The sequence below is a fragment of the Ambystoma mexicanum genome, chromosome 1q (assembly GCF_040938575.1).
Source record: "Ambystoma mexicanum isolate Mex_15411 chromosome 1q, UKY_AmexF1_1, whole genome shotgun sequence".
NCBI classification, from domain to species: domain Eukaryota; kingdom Metazoa; phylum Chordata; class Amphibia; order Caudata; family Ambystomatidae; genus Ambystoma; species Ambystoma mexicanum.
Window position 1 is genome coordinate 519,340,002 of NC_090922.1, and position 25,678 is coordinate 519,365,679.

Here is a 25,678-nt window from a genome sequence, read left to right on the forward strand (position 1 = left end):
AGTCTTTTTCAAGGTGGGGTAAGATAGTGTGTAGGTCCTGGTAGTAGTTCGGGGGAGGGGCCCAGACTGAACACAGTGCGGCTGTCAGGGTTTCCTACCGGCACCCACCAAGCCTTCTTTGTCTTTGCATTAACTCTACGGATTACCCACTAAACGTGCATTGGGCTTCTCCCCCGAACTACTACCAGGACCTACACACTATCTTACCCTGCCTTGAGCAAGACCCCCGAGGGTCGAAACACGTGTTGGATACACTAATAAATACACTTGACACATTATTAAATCAAGTCTCCGACTCTGTAATGAAACTATTTCGTCTGATGGTATCATGCATTAATTTAGTGCCACATGGACAACTATATATGAGACCCATGGAAGAGTGTCTCAGTGGTCAGAAACATAAAGGGATTGGGAGAGTGTGATTGTTCCACAAGATTTTTAAGTTGCTAAGTCTATTAAAGGGTTGCGCTTTTGCTGCCTCACAAGCCTCAAGTGACCATAGCGACAGATGCCTTGCTACCGATATGGGAGCACACCTCCAATCCCTACAAATACAGTGTATTTGAACACAGGAAGAGAAAACACTACATAGAAATGTTTTAGAGATGAGGGTCATACAGTTAGCACTTTGAATTTTCCACAAGTAGATAAAGGGAAAAATGTACTACTCAATACAGATGAGACAACCGCAATGCTTTTACATCAATTATCAGGGAGGGTGCAGTCCCTGAACATGTCAGAAATATTGCAGCATTTTTGCATTGGTGTGTAGAAAAGAAAAAAACTAAAGTTACAGCACCTACCATGAGCACCAAAATGCCTAGCTGATATTCAGCAGAGAACTGAGTCAGGACCATAATTGGGAGATAGATGCCAAAAATTGCAAGGGCATCTTTCACAAGTGGAGCATGCAAGTCCTAGATCAATTTGCCATGGGATACAACGCTGAATGTTAATACGATGGTCTCTTGGCACTGCAGCTGCTCAGGGACACTTGCATACATGTTTTTCCATCACCACCACTGATGCACAAAGTGTTACCAAAAATGCAGGAATAACAGCTCATACTTTTACTAATCACACCGAAATGTGCCAGACCGATATGAGATGGTTATTGTTTATTTTATAATTTTTTTTATTTACTTGATTTGAATCAAACTATTGATTTTTACAAGAGAGGAAAAGAAGAAGAGAAAGGCACGTAGCAGTATACCGTTGTAACAAATTAAAAAATAAAAAAGTGGTTCCTATTTGGAGTTGTAATGCCTATTGAGACGTTCAAGTCGGAGTTCTGGCATTTTCCATACCTAAGCGGCAAGTCCCATTGAGCTTACTGGTTTAGCGACCCAAGAATTTGTTTCAGTAGCTGCGCGGTAGCAATTGTCCAAGTAGTTCTTTCGCCCGCTATTAATCTTTACCACCACACCGGTTCTTCTTGAGTGTAGGAAGACGTCGGATGCATTTTGTTCTATACTTCTTGGTTCCAGGGCAGTTTAGAAGTAAATGCCGTATTGTCTCAATCTGGTCTTCGTGTGCGCACAAGCAGCATTTGTTTGAATTTGCTAGACCTCTTACAGGCAAGATCTTGTTGGTTTCGAGAAGATTTAAACGAGCTCTCATAAAGATGTTCCTTACTGACTTATTAGGGAATTTTGCCAGATAATTCGGGACGCAGTTTAGTTTCCTCGACTGTGGAGGTAGATGAGCTGTTGATTTTAAATCAGCGGCAGCATCCAGGTTCTTTATCCAATCGAGTTCCTCCATTTTTATTTTTATTTTCATGGGATCGACTTCAGGTATTTGCATTTCTTCTAGCTTCGCTTTGCAATCTTTTTCCCATGTTTTCTGTTCTGTTCATATTCAAGATATTTGGACAGTTTGGGAGAAGGGTTTTCCTATAGAGCATCATGCTGTTTCTTTCGATGTGCGCTTCAAGGGATAAAGGACCTAGTTCCTGTCTGAGTAGCACCATTGATGTTGTTTTGGCGAGACCCAACACTGATCGCCAAAAGTAGCCTTCCAGCCTAATCCATAGCTTTCTCTGTGTTTGGGGCATAGCTTCCATGGCGTAAGTTAAGGACGGCACCACCTTAGATCGATAGAATCTGATCATGGGGAGTAAGGAGAAACGGCCGTATGTATTGTCCAGAGCTCTAGCTTGGGCAGACAGCTTTCTGGTTTTACCCAGGAGTGTTTGTTGCATCACTGCGTTTGTTCTGGAGGAGTCAAATGTCACGCCAAGATATTCAAAATTGTTGACCTTTTCGAGTTCCGTGACTTCAAGGAACCAGTGCAGCTTTTCCTGTCTTTTTGGGGATTTTTCCAGGATCAACATTTTTGTTTTTGCGATGTTGATTTGTAAGTAATTTCTCTGTATGTTGGAAGCCAGGTTATCAAGCTGACGCTGGAGGCCAATTGGCGTGTTGTCCATTAATATCAAATCGTGTGCGTACAACAGACGCATAGTTTTTGTCGCCCACATGGTGGGCGGAAATGATTTTATAGCAGACTCTGAATTCTTGAAGTCGCCCATGTATGCAATGAAGAGGGCCGGAGCAAGAGGGCAACCCGGTTTAACTCCTCTTTCAACCGGTATTTCATCAGATAGCCAGCCCGCTTGGTTTAATCTTACTCTGTCTAGTGTTTTCATGGAGGGCTCGAATGGGCTGGAGGATGTCCACAGGGCATTTCCAGACACTTAGTTTCTTCCATAGAGTCTCTCTATTGACCTGGTCAAATGCTTGAGCCAGGTCAATGAAAGCCACAAAGACTCGAGGTGCCCCTTCAATGATCTTGCTCTTCAGTGCGCTCAGGAACATGATATTCGCCGTTGTCCAAATGTTCTTGGTAAACCCTGTTTGAAAGGGGTCTGCACAGGGGGCGTTCTTTGCCCATGTCTGGAAACATTTTAGAAGAAGGGCTCCAAAGACCTTGCCGATCCTGTCAAGTAATGCGATGGGACGGTAATTGTTTGGCTCCTCTTTACATCCCTTTTTAAATATCGGGACCACGATGGAAGAGGTCCAGGAAGATGGAATAGATTTTGATTCCGAACATCTTTTAAAGATAGCGCTGATGAACATTGCCCATTCCTCAGGGAACTGTTTGAGGTCGCTGTTGGTAATGCCGTCCGGGCCCGGGGCTCTAGATAATTTCAATCTGCGCATAACATCTACTATATCCTCTTAGTTACTCATATCGGCCCATTTTTCCACTTTCATTTTTTCTTCTACAGTTGAGAGTGGTGAGGTTTGCTGAAATAGTGTTTGGAAAAACTTCATCCAGGTCTCCTCGCTGATGTTATTTGTAGGGGCGACCTCCACCCCCGGGTCAGCAGCTCTGAGTAAGGCCCAGAATTCTCGAGGGTTATGGCCACTCACGTTTCTCAGCATTTCTTCAGCATCCCGTTGATAGAGGTTTAGGCGATAGTTTTTTTACCCAGGATTTGTAGGACTTTACCACTGTATGTAACCGTTCCAGGTTAGCTGTTGTCGGGTTTTTCAAGACCAAACGTTTTTGTTTCCTAAGCTCTCGTCGTTTCATTACCAAGTTCCTGCAGTATTCGTGGTTACGAGAATTCACAGATGTTTTAGCTTTTTTAGCTGTGAATTCGTACAGGATCAAAAGTGGCTGATAGTCCGGCGCTACTGGAGCGTTGTTTGGATGTAAGGCCTCAGACCCCTTTAGATAGTTTGTTGTTATTTCCTTTATTGTTCTAATGGTCAGTTTAAGGAGATTTCTTTGTGGGTTGCACTCAACTTGGTTTAGCATTTGAAGTTTCGGTACTACACGCGATTTCCACGTGAAAGCCAGGAGGTTGTGATCACTGGCGGTTGACTTTAACACCTCAAATGAGGCTGCATGAGAAACTAGAGGTCTTGTTAGAAAGATGTGGTCGATGTCTGCATGTGAACTATCTCTTTCCCATGTGGGGGCCCGATTTAGCCTCGGGAATAGGTCTCCTGTGTTTAAGAGGTCTTTTAAAGATAAAAGTTCTGACCACTTTTTTCCTCTCTCTTCTCTATGCGTTGAGGGAGACCACCTTGCTGATTTATCGTCTTGAGGGCAACAGGTGACATTTAGGCCGCCACATATGACATTTGCAACCCGATGTTCCATAAATGCTTAATCAATAGCCTGTTCGATCATCAGAAGGAAGGTCTTATCGCCCAAAGCTAGAGGATTCCAGTAGGTATTCATGATGATCAGCCAGGTTGATGCGATCGTTGCATTTGGACTCGTAAATTGGTCCCAACGCAGTAATGTGACAAGTAGATACGGGTTTGCGGTCAGCGTTGTCTGAAGGTGCAGCCCACTACCTGAGCGAATTGCAGTAATTATACCTGCAAACGGGCGTCCCTGGACCCCTTTTTTGCTTCAATAAAGGCTATGTCATAGCCATCCATCACCGGTTTTGACATCATCCAAGGTTCCTGTATACACAGTATGTCGAAGAGTCCCAGGTTTAACCCGCCTTCCTTAGTCAGGTGGTGGAAGCCCCATGTGTTCCAGGACCCCAAATTCAACACCTCTTTCAATGGAGTTGGTTGTGTAGTTATAGGCTTAAGTTGAGGTCTGATCGCATTGCTATTTCTTCCTATTAGTTGCTTTGGGAAGCCAGGACCAAAGTTGTGAAAGGGGGGCTTGCTTCAAATTCTGTTGATGGTTGATTTTATCAACTTTCGGGACTTGTGAGATGGTGCGCCGAATTTTGTCCAGTGGGCCATGTGGGAATCGTCCTATTCCCAACGGGTCCTTTATAGTTGGAATTCTCCAGTACCTTTTCGTTCTTATTGTTTTGATTTGGAGGCGAGAAGCTGGACGCTTGTTTGCCTCGAAGGTCGTTTGTTGGTCCCTCAGACTTTTTGTTGCTTCGTTACTTTTTTGTGACCGTAGCTTGTGATGGATGGACTCAAGGTTGACGGGATATTTAGAGGATCTATACCCAACATCTCCATCCAGCACCGCCGAAGATAGAGGCGGACCATTTTCAACCAGTTCAAAAAGATCAAAGCCCAGTTTCATAAAGTTTTCAGCTGCATCAGCAATCATGGTCTTTACCAAGGACGATGTTATATGTAGATATGCAGTAGCCTTAGAGCCTTTGTGGACTGGCTCAACCAGTTTGATATCGTCCGTTCTCAACAGCCGCAAGTTAGGAATACATTGGAATAAGTTGCACAAAACCTTGGTTTAAGACGATGTATTTCTTATTGTCAAGCAGTTGTTCCCACTTGAACGAACGTTTGGTCTATGTTCTTGCAGAAGATATATGCTTTTATGGCTAGAGGTAGGTCTCCGCCGAGGGCCCTTGTTGGGGATCTTCCTCTTCAACCTCAGAGTCCGGATATACACTTAGGTTGATTAAGTCGTCATCTACGTCAGATGCCTCCGGCAGTTTTGGGGAAAGAGGTCCCTTTCGGGTTCCCTCGCCTTTGCCCCCTTGGTTGGTCATCTCACCGTTTTTTGCACTATGTGCTCCTCCTAGGCCTTTTTCTGACGATTTTGAGGGCGGTATCCAGATTCTTGGCCCCCTCTCTCTGTTTAAGTGGACCTCAGCTGGTGATGAGGGCTGTGTAGTAGCTGTAGAGTCCTTTTGCTTCGAGGCCTCAAAGATAGCAATATCTTTGTAGAGTCTTTGAAGGGCGCATTGGTCCCGCCAGTCTCTAGCAGAGCAGAAGAGATGAAAATCACATTGTTATTAATTGCGCCATTTCAACAGCCGCCATCGGGCTGGTTCTTTATTTTTTGTGGTCACAGAGCCTTTAAAGCTTTTTTTCCCTTTGATAGAATTGTCGTCTAATTGACAGGCCACCGGAGGCGGAAGGGTCTGTGTACCTGTTTCCGCAGTTGTTACAGGCTTTGTATGAAGGGGAGTCAAAAGGTCCACTGTAGTTGTCTGATGGCGGACTTTAGGTGGAGTATGTGCGGCCGGGCCCCCTTTTTCTGCTCGGTTGTTCAGAGCATTGATGTAACCTTCAAGGAAGATCAGTCTACTGTTCATCATAGCTGAAATAGATGTATGGTCTTTCAAGGAGTCGTTGATGGACTCGTACAGTTTACAAAAGGGGGCAAGGATAAAAGTCACAGCTGATATTACAGACAAAAGGTCATATTTTTTTCCTAGTGAGTCCTTGGGAGTGCTGGATGGAAGTTCACTCAAACATCGATTCCTGGGAGGAGTTAAGTGAGGGCGGGAGGGCCGAGGTGTTTCCAGGGCCTGGGGCAATCCCAGTCCCAACATACCATTGGTGGCCTCAGGGTCGTTTTTTGCGGAGTTCGGGCTAGTACTCTTTCCAGCTGTTAAAGGAAGGTGGTCTGGTTGATGCGAAGGCCTGTGATCAGTTCCTGACTGTGCGGCAACGGGGCCTTTCCCCGTGCCCGTATCCAGTACAGGCGGGCAATTGCTCTGCCCCTTTGAGTTTACTGGAGTTGGGGGTGATTGCAGGAGTGGCCTTTCAGCTTCACCTACCGCCCCCCCCTCGCTGCCTGTTTTGAGAACACCTCTGCGTCCAGACTGGAGGCCACTGGGGTCGGAGATGATGACGGTCTGGCCTTGATCGCCGGAAGAATGGAAGTCTGGAGAACAGAATCTGCAATTTTAGCAGGGCAGGAATAGTCCGTATCCAGAGCCCGAGACTTCGTGCCTGGTTAAGGTAAAGTCCCGCTTTCCTTTTCCACCAACAGGACGGGTTTAGAAGGCTGAGCCACAGGTTTTAGTGGGGGGCAGGGTGACCCAAAGTGCCACCTGACTGAGGGAGAGTGTAGAGCTTGGCCCCATAACTCGCGACGTGCCATGCCTTGAACTGCCTGCTTGTGACACAGGGTCCGGAGAAGCCTTGGAGGGGGAGGTTTGATCTGTGACTGCACTCACAATTCGGCGCCCGAGAGTTCTTCTGGTTCAGGTTGTTTCTTTTTTTTTTTATTTTGGAAAAAGCTGGTTAAAGAAGGTACGGGCAAAAGGCTCCTAACCTCTCCTTTCATTGAGCCCTTATGAGTCTTTTTCAGGCTAGTGTGGAGGGTGGTAGATCTTATAGTCATGGTAGGAGGTGCATTCTTCCCTGACTTTTGTCGGAGGTGGGCGCATCTCTTTCTCCTAGCAGGCGCCTTTTTTAATTTTTGCATCCGCTGGTTTGCCGAAGAATATGCTGGTTTCTTCAGACTGTGGGAATCGTTCTCGTTCTGTGGGATGTCCGGGGAGTGACACCCTGAAGTTTCCCACCCCTCAGCGGCCACCAAGTGGGCTGGTGTGGGAGGGGCCACACGGACCCGTTCACAAGGGAGGTCGCGAAGACCACTAGAGGGGGGGCATGTATGTATCTGGATGGGAACCTCCATTAAGTGAGGAGGCTGACAGAGTTTCTCCGTAGGCGGAGACGGCGCCCCCGCAGCCATCTCCACATTGTTAGGTGAGCACCGCGGAGACACGCCTCCTCCGAACTTGTTCCCCAGAGACGGACACTGGGGCGGGGAGGTAGAACCCAGGTTTCAACCCTCCCCACTCACCCCAACCTCCTTACCTGGTATGACCGTCACAGACCCTCCTCCGAGGTGCGGTGCCAGGGTTACCGTCCACTGGGATTTGATCAGAGGATGGTCCAACTTCTGCGGGCAGCGGGTCCGGTGAGCAGGAGGGCCCCGCCTCTTGGCAGGGGAGCTGGGCCATGGTGTCTCCTTTGGGTTTCCTCGAACTTCGAAGGCGGCGTCCTTCTCCCTCCGAAAGTACAGTCATGGTCGTTGGTTGCTTTAACCTTGATCTGCCCGCGCTGCCATAGACTGCAGAGACTGCTACTCTGCAGCTACTCCGCGGCTGAAATGGGGTTTTAAAGGCCAGTCCAACCCTCTCAGCAAGGAGCTATTAAACAGACTAACACATCAGCAGTAGAAGAAACACTCTGTGTAGAGGTATGGAGATGACTGCAGAGTCTACTAGTCTGCAGCTTCTCTGCGGCCGCTCTGCAGCTGAAATTGGGTTTTAAAGGCTGTTCCAACCCTCTCAGCAAGGAGCTAGTAAACAGACTAGCACAGCAGCAGTAGAAGAAACACTCCATGTAGAGGTATGGAGATGACTGCAGAGACTGCTACTCTGCAGCTACTCCGCCGCTGAGATGGGTATAGACAATTCTTCCACATCCGTATCTACTCAAGAGACTGGTGATCACACTCTCCCCAGTCTACACTCTCTAAATTTATCAGCTTGGCTCCTGAGGTCATAGGGTTTGGTAATTTAAATCTGTCACAGAGGTGTGTGGATATATCAAGGGAAACACATAAATGAAACACAATGTTTTGCTACTTCATCAAATGGGAGGGATAGGTTTTCTAGTGCACAAGACAACAAACTGATACAAGCTGCAAAAAGACTACTACTGGTAACTGGTAAGTAAAGTTCATCAGATCATCAAATGAAGACACAGATGAACCCAAACAAAGGATGACTTCAAACTTGAAGGAAATGGAGGTCCCCAATGATTCTATAATGTTTACGAGTTTTAAAGGTTTATGGGAGTGCAGGGGAAACTAGACATTTAATTCTCTTTTTTAGCTTTGTTCCAATCTTTCCTGTTTAGTTTAACACCCTTTTAGTTCATGTTATGTACTTTAAAAGCCAGGAAAGATGGCCCTTTTAGGGCCAGAACTCTTTCTAACCTGTTTTATAGTCGGGTAGGTGCATATTAAAGCCCTGCCCTAATGTATATTAATAGGTATTTATACTGTCTGCATTATAACTGTAGTTATCTCCAGGTGCTGAGGCTTTACCAAGTGAATATTCTGGAGTGTGCCCACGCCTGGGATTACAGATCATAGTCTGTGGTGTGAAGAGGAGGGCATCTCTGTGCTCACTTAGCGCTGCTTGTTATTCAGCAAAGTCTTTCAGCTTATAAAATTGAACAATGCAATGCAAGCGTTTTCTCGATCACTTATGTCTATTGTCTCACTGCCAACAGGTTGTTCGTGAGAGAGGACAAGGAAATAGCTGCCACACTGGACCCCGGCTTGCTTCACACAAGATTCAATAGCAGGGACCTCAAGACTGGAGGGGATGACTGCTCGTAATATCCTCTGCAACGCCATCCCTACTGTCCTTTCATGCAAACTGTTATGGTGCCAGACCCAAAAAAACATTCTGTGCTGTTGACTAATTAGTGCCAGATACTTGTGCTTTTAATCATGTCATCCTAAAGACTGAACTTCAAGTGCCATGGGGACAAAAGCAATAAACTGTGTGAAGGGTGCAATGGCTTCAGGTGGGAGGCCATTACTGACATAGTGTTATGGGGGTTTTCTCGTGGGTTTAGTTACCCTGTTTTCTTGGGTTATGTATACGTGGCCCACGGAAAGACTGCCACTGGGGGAAAAACAGGAAATCCTGGTCTTTTACTGAGGAACTAACGTGTACACTGGATGTTCTGGTAGATAGAAGGGACTGGGAGGTGATGGAATGTTGAGAAGGATGTGACTGCATCAAGGCAGATGGTCCTAATTGGCATCTCCTGCATTCTACAGACTGCTGTCTTCTTCAACAGACAAACCTCTCTTAAGAGTTATCACGTTGCATTTAGTTATGGCTACCACAGTTACTTTACATTCCCCAACACATTGCCCCGCCCATTTTTCAGGGGATTCTTGTGTCATCAGGCCCTGGAGAAAAGAAAATTCCAAAGATATAGGGCTAGCCAGAAATGTATGTCTTTAACGCCAACATTGAAGAGAGAGGCCTATTGGATAGTCCCCTTTTACTTGAGTGCTTTTTTTCGGCCTTTTAATCTTTTACTTTCTGCATTTATGAATTGAATTCAGCAGTTGTAAAAGTTCTGTTGGCATGGCCAATAAATTGCATAATTGCGAAGGATAGTGGATCCAGACACCTTTAGGAAAAACTGGTCACGATCACCAACTGTTCACGGTGGCGGTGCTATTCAGATGTGTTTTGCCACATGAGGCATTCAGCCCTTTTGGAAGCTGATGCCCACCATGCGAGTTCAATATCCAGTAGTGATCCCAAACTTCACCCAAGTGCCTCTTGGCTTTTAAATTTTTTTTAAATATATATATATATATGTGTATTCCAGGATATTTTTTTATATATTTGAATAAAACGGAACGTAGTTGTATAGGAGCGTGAGCGACTCGCCTGCACAGAGTGTGTTTTTATCCATAAATATATATTTTTTAGCATTTAGGCTGACCATTGTTGCTTAGAGGGGTTTAGATGCCTTCTCAGCCTCGTTTATCCTTTTCCCACTCACCAATTTCAGTATTGCCGACAGCATGTGGCATGTCCTGTTGTGCGTCTAAGTAAGATCTTTCTTTCCTTTGACACTGGCCAGCAGAGATTTGGGAGGCGCGTATTAAGGACTCTGCCTTTTCATACCTCTCAACTCACCTGCATTTGGCTGGTGTCGGCTGCCCTGCACTCAGTTCACATCCACAGTAAGCCATACACTTGAATGGGTTATCAGCCGCCAAACGAAAAGCATGGTATATCAACAACCGTAGAATCTCAACGGATTCAGAGGTATTCCTTTCCATCCTGCATGATGATTTCCCTGCAAGAAGAATCCTTGCACCTGCCCCCTTCCCACCCTCAAGGCCCAGCATTTGAGAAGTTGCTCCAAATCTTTTGGACTTCACTGGAACACCGAGAGGACTCTGATGTTCCCTAATACCACTTGTAACCACTCCTGTCCCTCTTGCTGCCCGTTCCCTCCAAGTGTTGCCACTGTACTATATTGTTATTTTACTCTACTGTTCCCCAAGACGTTTTAGTTCTGTCACTAAAATGGTGGACGTTTTTCTTGCAAGGGAAAAACCAGCAATTCCATTATTTTTTTATTACGCTTCAGGGTATTTGGGACCAAAAATAAAAACAAACAAAGGCTTCCATTCATCCAACCCCTCAACACTTGTGTTAAAAAAAGATAACTTAGTGCTGCAATATCGCAAAACGTCACAAAGGCATGTATGTGTTTCCTTTCCATTTTTCTTTGAAGTTGGATAGGCGAGGTGTATAAATTATTTCTGATTTGTCTTTGTGTTTCTGCCAGTTTGGATGCGTTTTCTGTTTCACTTCTTTCAGTGGTGATTGCAGTGGTTATGATATTTCCAAAGTGGTGGTTGCAATCCCCCTCTCCGCTTGCCCTGAATTTACTGCGAGAGATTTCCTGCTTGCTTGGCCTTTGGTGGAGACTTCGAGGTGGTAGCGGGGTCGGGGGGCAGGGAGGTGTTGGGGAGAGATGGTGTTGGCATTTAAGGAGGCTTGTGATGGTGGGAAGTAGCTTGGTAGTGCCACAATAAAAGCAAGCCGATTTCTCACCTGCGATTCCTGTAGATTCTTCATATGATCAGTGGGGGACTATACGTCGATAATGTGGTGCATTGAATGACTGACTGAATGCTACAGGGCCAAATGTTTGGTGGGATCATTCCAGTGATGGTGCAGACCTGCCAGCCTGCCATAGCCTTTTCTCTCGTAAGACTATTTGCCACAATCGTGGCATGCCCCCTCCAATCAAAGAAAACCATCTCATGATCAGTTTTCCTCCTTTCCTCTGAAGAGTATGTCATTTTGTAGAACGCTCCACTTGGCACATTCTTCAAACTTTAAGCAGGATGTTATTACTCTGTGAATGAATGTATGACGTATGTGGCCAGGTCCTCGGTCAGTCTGTGGAGGGAAGTCATTCTCAGTGTAATTATGAGCCCACCCAGAGCCTGCAAGCATGTCTCTACTTTTGGAAATCGTTTCAATTATATGACTGTTTTTATGAGATTGTCCCCAACTTTAACTAGGTATATCAATGGTGCATCTCTGAGGCAAATAGTTTCTATTAAAGGACTATCCTGATTGATAAGAGCGTGTGTGTGGCAGCTCCTACTTTGCGCTCCACCTGGCTTCCAGCATAGCCCCATTCGAGTGCCAATGCGTCATTCGCGATGAATTCGATCAGAATCTCCTCTGATGCACATCAGGAAGAGCCCTAAGATTTTGTCGTACCCTAATGCCACTTGCAGTTCAATTACGTAACTACTTGTACACAAAACTCTCTCTCTATACTTGTACATAAAATTAATAATTGCGCATTTAAAAAAAAACAGAGAAACCACGCATCTCAAAAGACCACTACCTGATAATGTATCATTGATTTAATTCTTATAAGAATAGTCTTCTGGAAGTCCTTTTCTCCACCACTCTTACCAAATCTTCTCGGCACATGTCTCTTCTTGTGCAAGTAATGTGCAACCTGCCCTTCCTCTCTCCTACTAGGGCCCTCCAGCGTCCCATGTTACACAAACAATTACGCCTTATATATCAAAGAAGCTGTCATTTTTGCAGAATAATGCCCCCAACCCAAGTTACTGTCCGAGGTGCAGCAGAGAGCAATAGATTGTGGAGGGGGCTCTGTCCTAAGTCCTAATGCGCCCTTCCGAGGTCTTTGAGGCTATATGCAAAATGTGGTCAAATAAGAAGATGCATGCAGTGTCACTTTTTAGACTGCTACTGAAGTCTGAATGCTTAGAAAGAGGTCCGTGTCTGAGCTGAACTGCATTTCTGGACTTTGATTGTGTCGGAAGACTCCAATGATTTCTATCTGCTACCATTGCTCCAAAAGGGAGCAGATACTCCGCCCTGCCCTGGAGATGCTTCCCATCATAAGCTCTTCTAGATGGCCACCTTCAGTTCCCATCTTTCTGAGCCAGATGTAATCTTCTGATCGGATTGCTTCTGCGTTGCTCCCTCTACGAACAATTTCTGCTGCACGATGAGTATCCTTTCCCCATTCCCCTCCCATTTCCCCTGTCCGAAACAGGTGTAGGTGATTGAAGAAGTCACAGCGAGAATAAAAAACCAGGAGAAACATCCATCCGGAAAACTCATCGCAGCTCAAGTCTGTTTATTGCTTTAGTATCCACCTTGGCTCATGAGGCAGCATCTGCTGGCAGATAAAACTCGACATATCTTAAGAATTGTACACTCAGTTATATTTACAAAAAAGAATCATAAACGCATCCTCCCTCCCCTTGGCCACAATTACATTTGTTGAAAACACAGAGAAACCACAGGCAAAGGAGGGGTTTACAGGTAGCCAGGGGGTGCAGATGCTCCACACCACAAGGAAAGAGACATGACGGAGTGGCTGTACCATCATATCAGACTCTACAGGTTAAAGCCTTAGGGGCTGTCGGTTGAGGCCTAAACATGGGTAGACTAATTACTTAACATTTACACAGGGCTGTTAGTTGATAAGCAGGCTCCAACTCTTCTGTGCATGGTCCATCTTTCCATCTTGTCTGGCTGCCTCTAGATCTCGGAGTGCTGTAGTCCATGGGGAAACCTTGAGAAGAACTGACGGGCGTCTAGGGCCAGTCTGCAGCTGGTGCCCAGCGGATCCGCCTTGACCGGAATTGTCTGCCGGCCTGGTCATCACACCACTATGCTGCATAAGCCTGAGGTCCTCGATATTGCCTGAGGCAGATCAGATGGCTCTTCTGTATTCATGTTTTGGAAACCGCAGCCTGCTAAAAAACGAATCTGGTGTCAAGCAAACAATGGCCATTAACCAAACACAACGATGAAACACACCATCAATGTCACACTGGCATGGGAGGAAGGGGAAACCCCTTGGGCGCTGGCCCCAGTCATCAAAAACATATAACGTGTGCTTTTTATACAGCTTTTACTAGAGTGTTCTTCGTCCCAGGTTTCGGGCGTCTTGCTCTTACTCTGGTGATGTTTGCAGGTATCAAAAAAGATGTATTAGCCCTTGGAAAAAGACGTATGCTGCAAAAAGCTGTATTTCCTTTCTCAATCACAGCTCTGTATGCCCCCGTATTTGGCAGTATTGGTGCCTACATGTGTACTGAATATCTTAAGTTTTCCCTCTCACTATTCCAATGGCTCTTTGTGTTACAGGAGCAGGGCAAACAAGCGCTAGCGGCCCACTGCAAAGCCTGTCAAGAGGCCCCTGTTGCGAGCGTGCCATGGGCAGAGGGTGGTGCTTTATTGGAGTGCCAATCAATGATGCTGTTGCAGGATGGGATTGATCAGTCTGTGATGGGCTAAGTGTGTGTGCGAAGCGGTCTCTGCATGTTGGAGATTTGCACTAGAAAGACTGCTGCCTTCCCTTTGGAGTTCATCATGGCAGCCCTGACATTGTTGGAGCAGTAACTTTCCGAACCCCAATGACCCAATAACTCCACCTCACCTGGCCCAACGCAGGACACGCAGTGTTCCTGTTCTCTCCTGGAAGTCCCATAGCATTGGCCAGGAAGAATCGATCCCCTTTATTGCCATGTTCTGTGTTGTGTGATTGCATGATTCCTCTCCATTGACTATGCTAGTTTGGGCTGGGGCGCCAAATGCAGCAGAATTGTATGTACTTGGATACACAAAAAAGCAACCAACATGGCTGAGATCCGACCGACAAGTAGCAAGATGAGCACAGCCAGTATCCTGATGTCAGGAAATTGAAACTGCACACGTAAAGCACACAGCTAGGCCAAGAACGCAGATAGTACTATCCCTGCTCTGATGCCACGGACCAGATCATCTCATTGTCCTTTGCCCCACGGTTATGTCTGTAAACCAGTCATTCTGCTATGCCTTTCAAGTTACTGTTGTTTTGTCAAACTGCTGTGCCGTCACCCACTCTTATGTCAAAAGTCCTGCGACCCCCAAAATGTGCTGTGATGTCATCAAACCTTAGTACAATCTTTAAAATCCTGTTCTTGAAATGTCCTGCACGTTTTGTGATGTCACCCACTTGGTTGTATTTTCACTGAACACTGTTTTGTCGTGATCATGAACACGCATATTCTGGGCCACTCGGATGCTTTTTTCTTTTTATTGCTTTAAGTGAAATATAGGAGGACACCATTGCCAGAAAATGCTCCATAATGGTGGTCATTCCAGCTGGGACTAGACCGCTGAGATAAGGTAATGTTGATGCTGTTCCTGGGGAGCTGATGATCACCATTAAGGGCCCGACACTACTTGCATATCGCTGTGATGTTGTGAAGGATGCAGACCTAGATTTACGTAGGAGCGGGGGTCCATGGGCAAAGGGAAGGCTGTGGACTCGTCACCCTACTATGAGGACTGCAAATTAAAGCAAGGGTGTTCTGTCTGATAAAAGGGATGCTGAGAGGTGGTGATGTCATCGCTTATGGTGCCAATGATAGCTGCTGTATTTATTGGCACTTTGCAGTTCCTAGAACTGTCCCTGTTGAACTACGGTTGTGCTTTTTCACGACCTTCTGCTGAACTCTATTCTGCTCACTCCAGTAATAGGTGGGCCTAAACCCTGAAAGACAGAGAGCACCACCACACCCACTGGGCCTGCCCACACACTTGGCTACACAGTGCCAATATGCATTTGATACCAGGAACGGAAGGGGTGCCCGCAAGAACCGCAAACCTCGACCCACTCCACCACTTTTACCCACACATTTACTTTTGTTTCCTGTGTTAGTGTGTATTGAAAAACCATTTGAGTAAAGACCTCTTACACCCTCAGCCACCTCCACCCTTCCAGCCATAGAACCCTTGCCCTTGTGCCTTTTTTCCTAACTCTGACCCAATCCTTTATGCTTGGGTGGTCCTCGTGCTATGATGTGTTGACCAGCACTGGGATTCGGGACCCCCAGTTTGAATGATGCAACATAAAGGAAGTGGGAGCTGTAGAATATATAGGACCGAGTGATTTGTATATCTGAAAAGCCTGCCCATGTGGGTTCCTGTGAAACTCTGAAGTATACAAGGGAACTTTTCTATAAAAATATACACAATCAGTGAAATGACTCAGTTGGGACAATCAGAACATTTAAACTTATCTCTAGATATTTATATGTATATATATATTTTCTTTCTCATCAAGAAATGTCTGTTAATCAGTTTCATTAGGAGGCGTCTCTAGTGCCTCTGGCCAGGGCCAGTGTCCGCTGGAGCTTTCAGCTTGACTGGCCCAATTTCTTTGGCTTGCCCAGGCGGTGTTGTTCATTGGGTTCCAGGTTATTTAGGTTCCGCACTGTATTCTCCAGTGTACCCAGTTTGTCTGCCAGGCACTCTGGGCTGAAGGCCTCGTTTTCCGAGCTGCTGTCGCTAAGGTCGGTTATTTCCAGGTCCGAATCTGACCCAGGATCCTCCCGGACTCCTCTGGCAGCTGGACTTGAGGCTCGCTGAACCCCCAGCTCCCTGGCCGCATTCACATCTCCTCTGAGGGGCAGGTTGCTGGGGTGTGGAGGCAGGCAAATGCGAGGAACGGCCCCAGGAGCCAAAGTTGGACGGTCCAGAGGTTCCCCCGATAGGAGGGAGACTGGTGCAGGGAGGTGCCCCAGGGACCCTGCTAGTGGGTTGGGGTAAAAGTGAGGGGGGTAGAGAGATGCCGGGAGTTTGGAGCTGCTGAGCGGGAAAGTTCCGGATAGGTAAGGATTGAAACTCCACGGGTATTCTGGGAAGGCAGTGTTTCGGCCATAAGGAGACACCAATCCTGGAGGCTTGGAATAAGCAGAGACACCTGAAGAAGAAAAAAAAAGAATTATAGTTTAATCGTCCTATTTCTTTGCCCAGCATTCCCCCAATTGCTTTGTCTTGGGGGCCAGATCTCAAGGTGGCATCTGCCGAAATGCAAGCGCAATCCTCCCCCTTGCTCCATTTTCATGGACTCTGTATTTGGCAAAAGCCTTTAAAGAATTAAATGAAACTTGAGAATTCCATGATATAACAGCCAGGTTGTCCCTAACCATGGATAATTTCCTTGATCTCTAACACATCAAGACCTTTAAAACATATGATTTATTTGTGTTCCAGGCCTAAAGTAATTTCTTAAACAGTACATCAGACACTGTGTAGTGGGAAAATTGCCATTTAGGTTGACCTTGCTCTGAACTATACCCATATTTGTTCTCCCAGAAATGTCACCTCAATCCTCTAGAGTGATCAGACCAGAACTCCTCAGAACTTGATGACCAAGATATCCTGTAACATGTTCTCAGATCTCCGTCATCATTGATCTAAACCTCATCCTACTGCATCATCTTCATGGAAAGATTTCATACACCTCTGCTACAAGAGGCTTTTTGCATTTTGAGAACATCACCCAGCTAACGAAACCGGAAAAAATATATATATATTTATTACTGCCACCCTTTAGTTAAGGTGAGTCGGACTTCCATAGGAAGCCCGAAAACATGAATTGCTAATAACTTTTGACTGATTTAGTCAAAATTCTGATGATAATTAGGTACGCCCCCAAACCCCTCACCCAGACATCACAATTTGGGAATGATTTGTTAAAAAATAAAGTTATTAAGAAACCAAACGAAACACATGAAGTTGTGGTCTAGTCCCCATTCATTTTCCCATATTCTAAACATATGCGAAACAACTTGAGCACGAAGCGTTGACTTGAGATCATTTTGTGGTTTGGGGTTATTCCGTCCAATAGTTTTAAAAATATGTTATGGAGAAGGGGGTGCCCCCTTCTCCAAAATATTTATATCTCTGGAGCAGGCACAGATGTGGGGGGGCACTTGGTGAGAGTCTGGGAGGGCAGGGAACCCCATCCACCCCCCACTGTTTTTCCTGATAGCTGTGCTCATAAGAACTACAAAATTATAACCAAGGGTATAACTAGGCTATTTATAGTTAATAGCCGTGGTTATGGAAAAAAGTGAAAAAATATATATATTTTCTACAGCTACAGTGACGTCGGGGTTAAAGTCACTGGCCACTGCCAGTAACACATTAGGCATCTGGGACTCCCATCCATGCAGCAAACAGGGCCAGCCCTGTTTGGTTCAAAGCGAGGAATCGGCCTACCCCCCCTCAGGCCATGTTGCCTGATAAATCAGCCCAAGTTACATGACCACTTGGAGCAACATGGCCTCAGGGGGCTAGCCCCTGCCTCGCTTTGAAGCTAAGCAGGGTCGGTCCTGGTTACTGCATAGATGGGAGACAGTCCCGGATGCCACATGTTTTCTTGGTTTTAAATATCTCAAAACACAAGAAAACACACGGCATCCGCATTATTTTTTTTTTAAACTGGTGTTTTTCAGTCCTTGAAAGTATTGTACTCTGAGGGTCAAGCTGCCAATAGGCCCACTTGAAAAGAGCTTCCATTTCTGGGTAAGGCGCTGCAAATACATGGGGAATTGCAAATCAAGCTTGCATGTGTGAGGCAAACTAGAATAACATTTTGGTTTTATATCCAATATCGTTTAAAGATGTTCTGTGTTACCAGTGCTCTGAGAGACCATTTTATTTGCCTTTTGCAGAATTGCATTTTGGTATTTGTAGTCTCTCAATCAAGATTGGGGGGGGGGGTGGTGAATGTCCAAATTGTTCGCATAGATCTATAAGGATTTATATATTTGAATGTCACTATCAAGTTATATTTATAAAGCATAGTATTGCTGAAAGCCAGGCATGGGGTTGAGGTGGCAAAATGATGAGGGGGCAAGTAAGTCATTATTATTTGCCCCAGCTGTGGCAATAGGGGTTGCAATCCTGGACACTGGTGAAGGTTTTTGCCCCTGATTGTAGCTGCTTTTCACTGTGGGTGGCCAGTCTAACTTTTTTTCAGAGGGGGTACACAACCGCTTGATTTTTTTGAGGTTGGCAAGCTTGCTCAAGTATTTGGCTAGTAGGATTTTACTTGGGTTGTCATGTTCCCACTGCAGATGCTTATCCTCAAGCCCACAAGCGCTTGTCTCGTATTGGGATTTTGTTTTCCAGGGAATATTTCACTACAGATTGCTGGGTTTAAAAGGTGAGCACCTTTTATACTTTGCCAGCATATTTACTGGAACATTATCTCTCATATTGTTTTTCTGGTGTTCATTACTTTTATTAAAAATCCAATGCTATTTTGTCTTGCGCACTTTCTTCTGAGGGGAAGGTCAATTTAACTAAATTTGTATATTTCAATTTAGAATACATGTTCACTGTGCGTATATATATTCATGGGTGCCTGCTTTTGATTTTTGCTATGGGGCAAAAGTACCTGGGCATATGTAATTCTTACAGCCAGTCATTTTTTCCTTTTTTTCATGCTGCTTAAATGCCATTAATTGGGGTTGTGCCATGTATCACAACAGTCACCAAGAGACCAGCCATAAAACAAGGGGCTTGTAGCACCCTGCTGGACCAAAGTGTGTGATCCTTGGCAAATACTTTAATGTCACTCTGCATTGCCTCAAACAATTGTGAGTTCTCAAAGCATGCCATATTTTATATATAACAATAGTACTGTGAAAACAGGTCAAAATCAGGCTGTGAGTGAAGAACGTCTTTAAACGATGGTTTGCAAGTTATAAAATATAGAGTGGGCACGGTCAAAGGCCATGGCCGTTGGTCTGGTATTGTTTTACAATGGACAGTGGGCACGGCGGAAGGCCATGCCCGCTGGCCATGGCTAGAGGCCATGGCTTAGTGTTCTGGTAGTGTTCTAAACTGGAGTGTGGGCCCAGCCGAAGGCCATGGCTAGTGACCCGGTAGGGATTTAAAGAATACAGTGTGGCACAGCCGGCCACTGGCCATGGCCAAAGAACATGGCTAGTGGACTGGTAGTGTTCTAAAATATTTCGTGGGCACAGCCAGTGGTGTGGGAAAAAAACATTGTATAAGAAAACCTTGGAAATTCAAGGAAAAAAACGTTAGTTACGGGGGTGTTAAGGTGAGAACCTAATGCAACAAAAGCCCTGAAATTCAGCTAATGACACCTTAACTTTGCGCCCCATGTTGCACAGCCTATTACCACAATGATGACATCACAGTTTACAGTGGCCCCTTATTGTGTTAAAATATACAGTGGGCAAGGCCAAACGTTGTTGCCACTGTCCATGGCCAGTTAGTGTTGTAATGTAAGTATGTCATCAGTGATGTCCTCTGGAATGTCAGCTGTGATGTCATATCATATTGTGATTACATCACTAATACCATCATGTATGACATCACTGATGACATCCCTAATATCATATGACAACAATGATTCTTTAACTGATGGCATCAGACATAGGATCACTCTAGGTACTTGCACATATTTAGACCACGTTACATTTCTGCATTTGTGATTTTAGCATTTTAAAAGGCGGCAGAGGTCAAACTGACTCCCACGGGCAGAAGCAGGGTACAGCACCAGAATTGGAGACAGCACTGGCTGTCCAAGGTCAGGGTCTGCGATTGAAGGACCATCCATAAACCAGAAGACAACTGTGATGGACACATGGGTGCAGGAGTTCTACTGGCCACTGGTGAGTGAATAGCAGATGTTACCAGTGATGTCATCGGGGATATCATCTGTGATGTCGTCGTGGTCATAGGCTGCGCAACAGGGGGCGCGAAGTTAAGGTGGCTTTAGGCTGAATTTCAAGGGTGGTGTTGGATTAAGTACTCACCTTAAAGTCCCTGCAACTAACGATTCTTTATATTGAATATATATATATATATATATATATATATATATATATATATATATATATATATATATATTCATTATTTTATTCCAGCTCTGGTCGCAACTCTTATTCACTGTGTAAATTATTTAATTGGTTTAAGTACTAGCAGCATAGACTACGTAGCAACCAAATGCATGCTGGCAACCTACACTGTGATACAGGGAAAAAATACTTCAGAGTTATCTGGTGTAAAATACTTCTTTTTCAGTATCTTGTGCAACATGACCATAACTTGGATGTGGGTGAATTGTTCCATTGCACAGGGAGACTTGGTGCAAGTTGAGAACGAGTAAACAATACAAGGGCTGTGTTCAGAACATACACAGGGTTATCAGCGCAATACCCAGTTGAGATGTTTTCAGTCTTGCACACTCAGTTACTGAGAGTAAGGAGGACGTAGCAAAGTTGATTCGAAGGGGGCTGGGGGAGGCTGTTTCAGAAAACAATTCCCTCCAGTGCACGTATTCCTCACATGACAAAAAAGCAAAAGCCTGTTGCACTGATCTCACCCCATATTGAGCATAAACAGGCTTCAGAATACATCTACAGGGTCCGGGATATACAGACAATACATTTCACCTACAATGAAACCACCTAGCTCCATCAAGGGATCTTTAACCCCTTAAGTGCTATGGATGTAAAAGTTTGTCTTGAATTCCCATAAGGAATCATTGTAGGCTCCACCCACTCACGCAGTTGGTGTTAACCAGGATACCCCATAACCCAGCAATGGGACATGACCCAAAAATAATTTTTTTTAGCCAAATCTTTACTCTGGACGTGAATATGTCAACCAAAAGCTCTCATATAGATCTGACTTTTTAAACTGGGCAATTTTGCATACACTGGAGTATGAGTTGAGCTTTATGCTCCATTGCTTGATAAATAAAGTAGTGTTTGATGGATTGCATTCTCCCACAGATTCCGCATCTTGATATTCGTCCAGTGTCCGCTACTTGAATATTTTTCGACACCGCTGTAGTTCCGCTCGACAGTCTCTCGGCTCTGACTTATTCGGTCGTGTCACTCATCGACAACGGAAGTGATGTTGATCGCTGTACTAAAGGGATGCACTATGCCCCCTTACATCCGTTCCCTTTTCCGTGCGCTCAGCATACTACTCTGAACACGCTCGTACATTCGACTTGTTTGAAATCTTGCCATGCCAGAATCTCAGGGCCTAAACTGTCTCGATTGAAGTGCTGCACGGACTTCAACTCCAAAATGTCCATCACAGATCCACACACTATCTGCATGTGGTGTGTCTGTGTCGGGCATGTTACGGAGCAACGTGGATCTTGTCATGTACGCTAAGGCGGTGAAGGAACATTCGGCTAAGCTGGCGCTTGGCAAACCACTATCAATCTCCAGCAAAGTCGGTCTCAAAATCTTCAGAGCATGACACTGGGGCCTATCCCAGAGAAGTGTCAGGAAGGAAGGTGCCTCCAAAAAAGCTTTAAAAAGAAATCTTGCACTCGTGTAGAGTCTCCCATTGTTCTTCCTCATCTTTGTTGCACAAAAAGAAGCACAGACGTGATTCTGTCTCATCGGAAGATACGGTTAAGTCATACGCTGCAAAGAGTGAGAATACTTTAAAAGGCAGATGATGAAAGTCTTTGAGAAGGCCGCAGCTGATACGGCTCCGGCCTCAACACCACAGGCTGATTCTGCTCTGATGGTGCCTGGTTTGTCCAGCGTGAAGGTAGCCAAGAGAGGTCAAATGCCCTTCAGCGTGTCCTCGAAGGCTATGCCTACTCCTGCATGCCGATACCTTAGGCAACCTCCTCGGGGTGAGAAACCTCTCAACCAGCGGAAGTCACGCACGATTGAAATTACGCTCCGGAATCGAGAATAGACTTCTTTGACTCGAGGCAGTCAGTTTTTAATGAGGAAGTCGACCTGATCCCTTTTTGGGGTGAAGCCGCTGTAATGCAAACCCGAACGCCTAGTACCGCAAGGCGGTCAAGAAGGTTATCTTGGCACTCTAGCTCAGCACTCAGACGAAGTCGGTATTGCAGTATGAGCTGACTGACATCCTCGACTGAGCACTGTAGGCTGAACACGTTTTGCTGGTCAATGCTGCCATAGTGGACTCTATCATGCGACTGTTGAAATGCCAGTGTTCGAAGCCAGTGGAGGTTGCAGAGTTGACAAAAAAATATAAACCGGCGAGAGGCAATCTTCTGTTCTTGACAGTCCACTTGAACCCCGAAGCGCAATCGATGCAGGCCGCCATAGTTGCATCAAGTCCCTCCACTTTGAACCTTTGCACAGACACAGAGTCGGAGAAGGTCAGGGCTTTTGCAAAAAATAAGTATTTGCCTCACGGAGCATGGCGTTGAAAGCCATTAATGCCTCTTGTACCTTTACAACATTTTAGCATATTCTATGGAACGCCACCACAGAAGCAGCCAGCTATTTCCCAGTGGGGGAAGTCGGGGATGGATTTCTGGAAATCATTAGTGAACTCCTTCCAGGCACTCCAGTCTGGCTTCGATTCCGTGGATTGCTTGGGCAGTGCCATGGGCACGTTGACGGTGGTGTGCAGGTCAGCCTACCTCAGGAGCTCTGAGTGTTCCCTGAATGTCCAAACGTTGACGTGGGAGCATCTGTTTGGCCCAAAGCTGATGAGTCCCTCCAAGTTCAGAGACTTCAAATTGACAGCAAAGTCACTGGATTGGCTCTGCAGCAGCAACCTCCAAGGCCGAATTTGGCTTTGGGTCGAGAGGACGAGGCTATAGGCAGTACTCCACCGTCCCAAGAAGGGTGCAGCTTGCCGAGGCCAAGCAGGGGAAGTGTAGATTCCCATGGCCACGTTGATGGCACCCACACCTCGGAAACCTCTGAGTTCTCCCAACCACCCCCATACATCTCCGGTTGGAGAGAGTCTCTGGATTCTTAGGCAAATGGAATGGGGATCACTTCTGACACCTGGGTCCTTCAGTTGATCGAGTTAGGCCAGACTTCCACCACCCTCCCGACAGCTGGAACTGGAGCCCCAGGCCTTTCTTTAGAAGGGAGCAGTAGAAGAGTGGTCAGCTGAAGAAAGAGGCTTGGGCTGGTATTCCAGATACTTCCTGGTCCCCAGGAAAGGGGTAGGACTTCGTCCCATCCTGGAGTTACGGGACTTGAACAAGTTCCTGAGGAAAGACAAATTCAGGATGGTGACTGGCTTGTGGCCCTGGACCTTCAGGATGCCTTTTTCCACGTGCCTATCCACTGGAAGCACAGATGTTACCTGAGGTTCATTATTGGGGACGAACATTACCAGTTCAAGGTGCTCCCTTTTGACTTGACCTACGCACACAGGGTTCTTATCAAACTGATGGCAGTAGTAGCGCCCCATCTCAGGAGAACCGATGTCTTAGTATTCCCATAGTTGGACGTTTGGCTAATCCGGGCTAAGTCGCCAGAACAAGTTTCAAGGCATCTCGAGGAGACTTGTTCGCTGCTGCATGACTTGTTCTACCTGAATGTACAGATCTCACCAGTGCAGAGGATCCAATTCATCAGAGCGGTCTTGAACACCTGGGAAGGGGGAGGCTTTTACTCCTGATAAGAAAGTCTCCAACGTGCCGAAGATAGTCTGTTTCAGATTTCATGGCGCTGCAGGCAAGCCTCCGGATGAGATCCCTGTAGTTGCTTCTCATGAGCCAGTGGTTGCAGTATTTTTCGACAAGATGTCGGATGTGCTCCTGGTGTCTAGGTCTGTGGCTCACAACCTGACTTGGTGAAGCGGCAGAACAAACATGTTTGCTGAAGAACCTCTCTGGCGTCCATGGCCGGAAGCGCAGTTATTCACGGACACTTCTCTGAAGGGCTGGGGGGCTCATTCAGTCTATCTTCAAATCCGCTACCATTTGTCCCAGGTGGAGAAATGTTGCCACATCAATCTGCTGGAAATGCGAGCAGTCAGACTAGCGCTGATGGCATTTGGGTCGTCTGTGCATGGGAAACATGGCCTGGTTCTAACGGACAACAAAGTGTCCATGTACTACCTAAACAAGCAGGGAGGCGTGAGATCACTGTCACTGTTCAGGGAGGCCATGCAGCTATGGTTTTGGATTCTGGGGAACATCAGACTCTGCGGTTCATCTGGCACGGGTGGAGACTGGGTTGACGGACAGTCCGAGCAGGCAGAGCTATGCCAGAGGTCATTGCAGAGATCTTCACCAGGCGGGGGACACTCCAGCAGTCGATCTGTTTGCGACAAGAGACAACACAAAATGCGAACATTTCTGTTGGAGGGAATTTCACCCCAGAGGGGCACTGGGTGACACATTTTTCATGAAGTGGGTTTTCGACCTTCATTATTAGTTCCCGCCATTGCCAGTCATCCTTTGGGGTTCTCAGGAGGTTGAGGCAATTCAGGGCTTGCCTGATCCTTATCGCCTCAGGCCGGGCGAAGAGGATGTGGGACCGGATCTCCTGGAACTGGCCGTTTGCCCACCTCGCCCAGACCTGTTGTCTCAGTCGGAAGGCAATGTGCTTCACCCGAACCTCAGCTTGCATGCTTGGCTCTTGAGAAGCTAAGGTACAGGGACTGGGAGCTTGCAGAGGAGATGCTAGTGGTGGTGTTGTTTGCACATACTGTCCACAAGGTCACTGTACATGTGCAGATGCAGAAAGTTAAGGGCATGGTGTAAGGTGAAGGGAGTGTACCCGATGTCTCACCTCCTCAATAATGGAGCTTTTGTTGGCATTAGCCAATTCAGGCCTACACGTGGGTACAGTAAAGGGGTATCTGGTGGCCTTTTTCCTTGTGTAAAAGGATGCCAGAATGAGGATAATAATTTACCATCCCAGGGGTGGCCCTGTTAATTCATTTCCTCCTTTGCCTTTTGTGGTCAAAGATTGGGATTTGAACATGGTTCTAACCTTTCTAATGGCTCCTCCGTTTGAGCATTTACCTTCTACTTCCATCAGACTTCTCACGTTGAAGACTGCCTTTTTGGTGGCGATAACGTCCACAAGACGTGTCACTGAGTTGCAAGCACCATCTTGTAAGCCCCCCCTTTTCTGAGGTTCAAGGAGAAGGTATCCCTGAAAGTTCACCCTACGTTTTTACCGAAGGTGGTGTCAGAATTCCACTGGAAAAGTAAAATAAAAAAAGCTTTTAGTTGCCCACAGGTGACCCATGTACACTCTTATCTGACTAAATCTTTCTATGCATTACTCTAAAAAATTGAGAGCAGTATTTCATGTAGAATAAACACTTTTT

At 46.0% G+C, this 25,678-nt stretch overlaps 2 protein-coding genes across 11 annotated transcripts in view; one reads left to right on the forward strand and one right to left on the reverse strand.

The window, feature by feature from the left end:
• The window catches only part of ARHGEF1 (Rho guanine nucleotide exchange factor 1), a 1,792,426-nt gene extending 1,781,110 nt beyond the window's left edge, over positions 1-11,316 (forward strand). For all 10 annotated transcript variants that reach the window (XM_069640923.1, XM_069640913.1, XM_069640921.1 and 7 more), the window contains one exon: positions 8,949-11,316. The gene's annotated coding sequence lies outside the window, so the exon portion shown is untranslated. The remainder of the gene's footprint in view (positions 1-8,948) is intronic.
• A 1,557-nt stretch (positions 11,317-12,873) lies between these two features.
• ERFL (ETS repressor factor like) overlaps positions 12,874-25,678 on the reverse strand; it is a gene marked incomplete at its 5' end in the record, with an annotated part of 63,344 nt that continues 50,539 nt past the window's right edge. The window contains one exon of the mRNA XM_069642629.1: positions 12,874-16,517. Within this exon, the coding sequence (XP_069498730.1) occupies positions 15,952-16,517 (566 nt within the window). The remainder of the gene's footprint in view (positions 16,518-25,678) is intronic.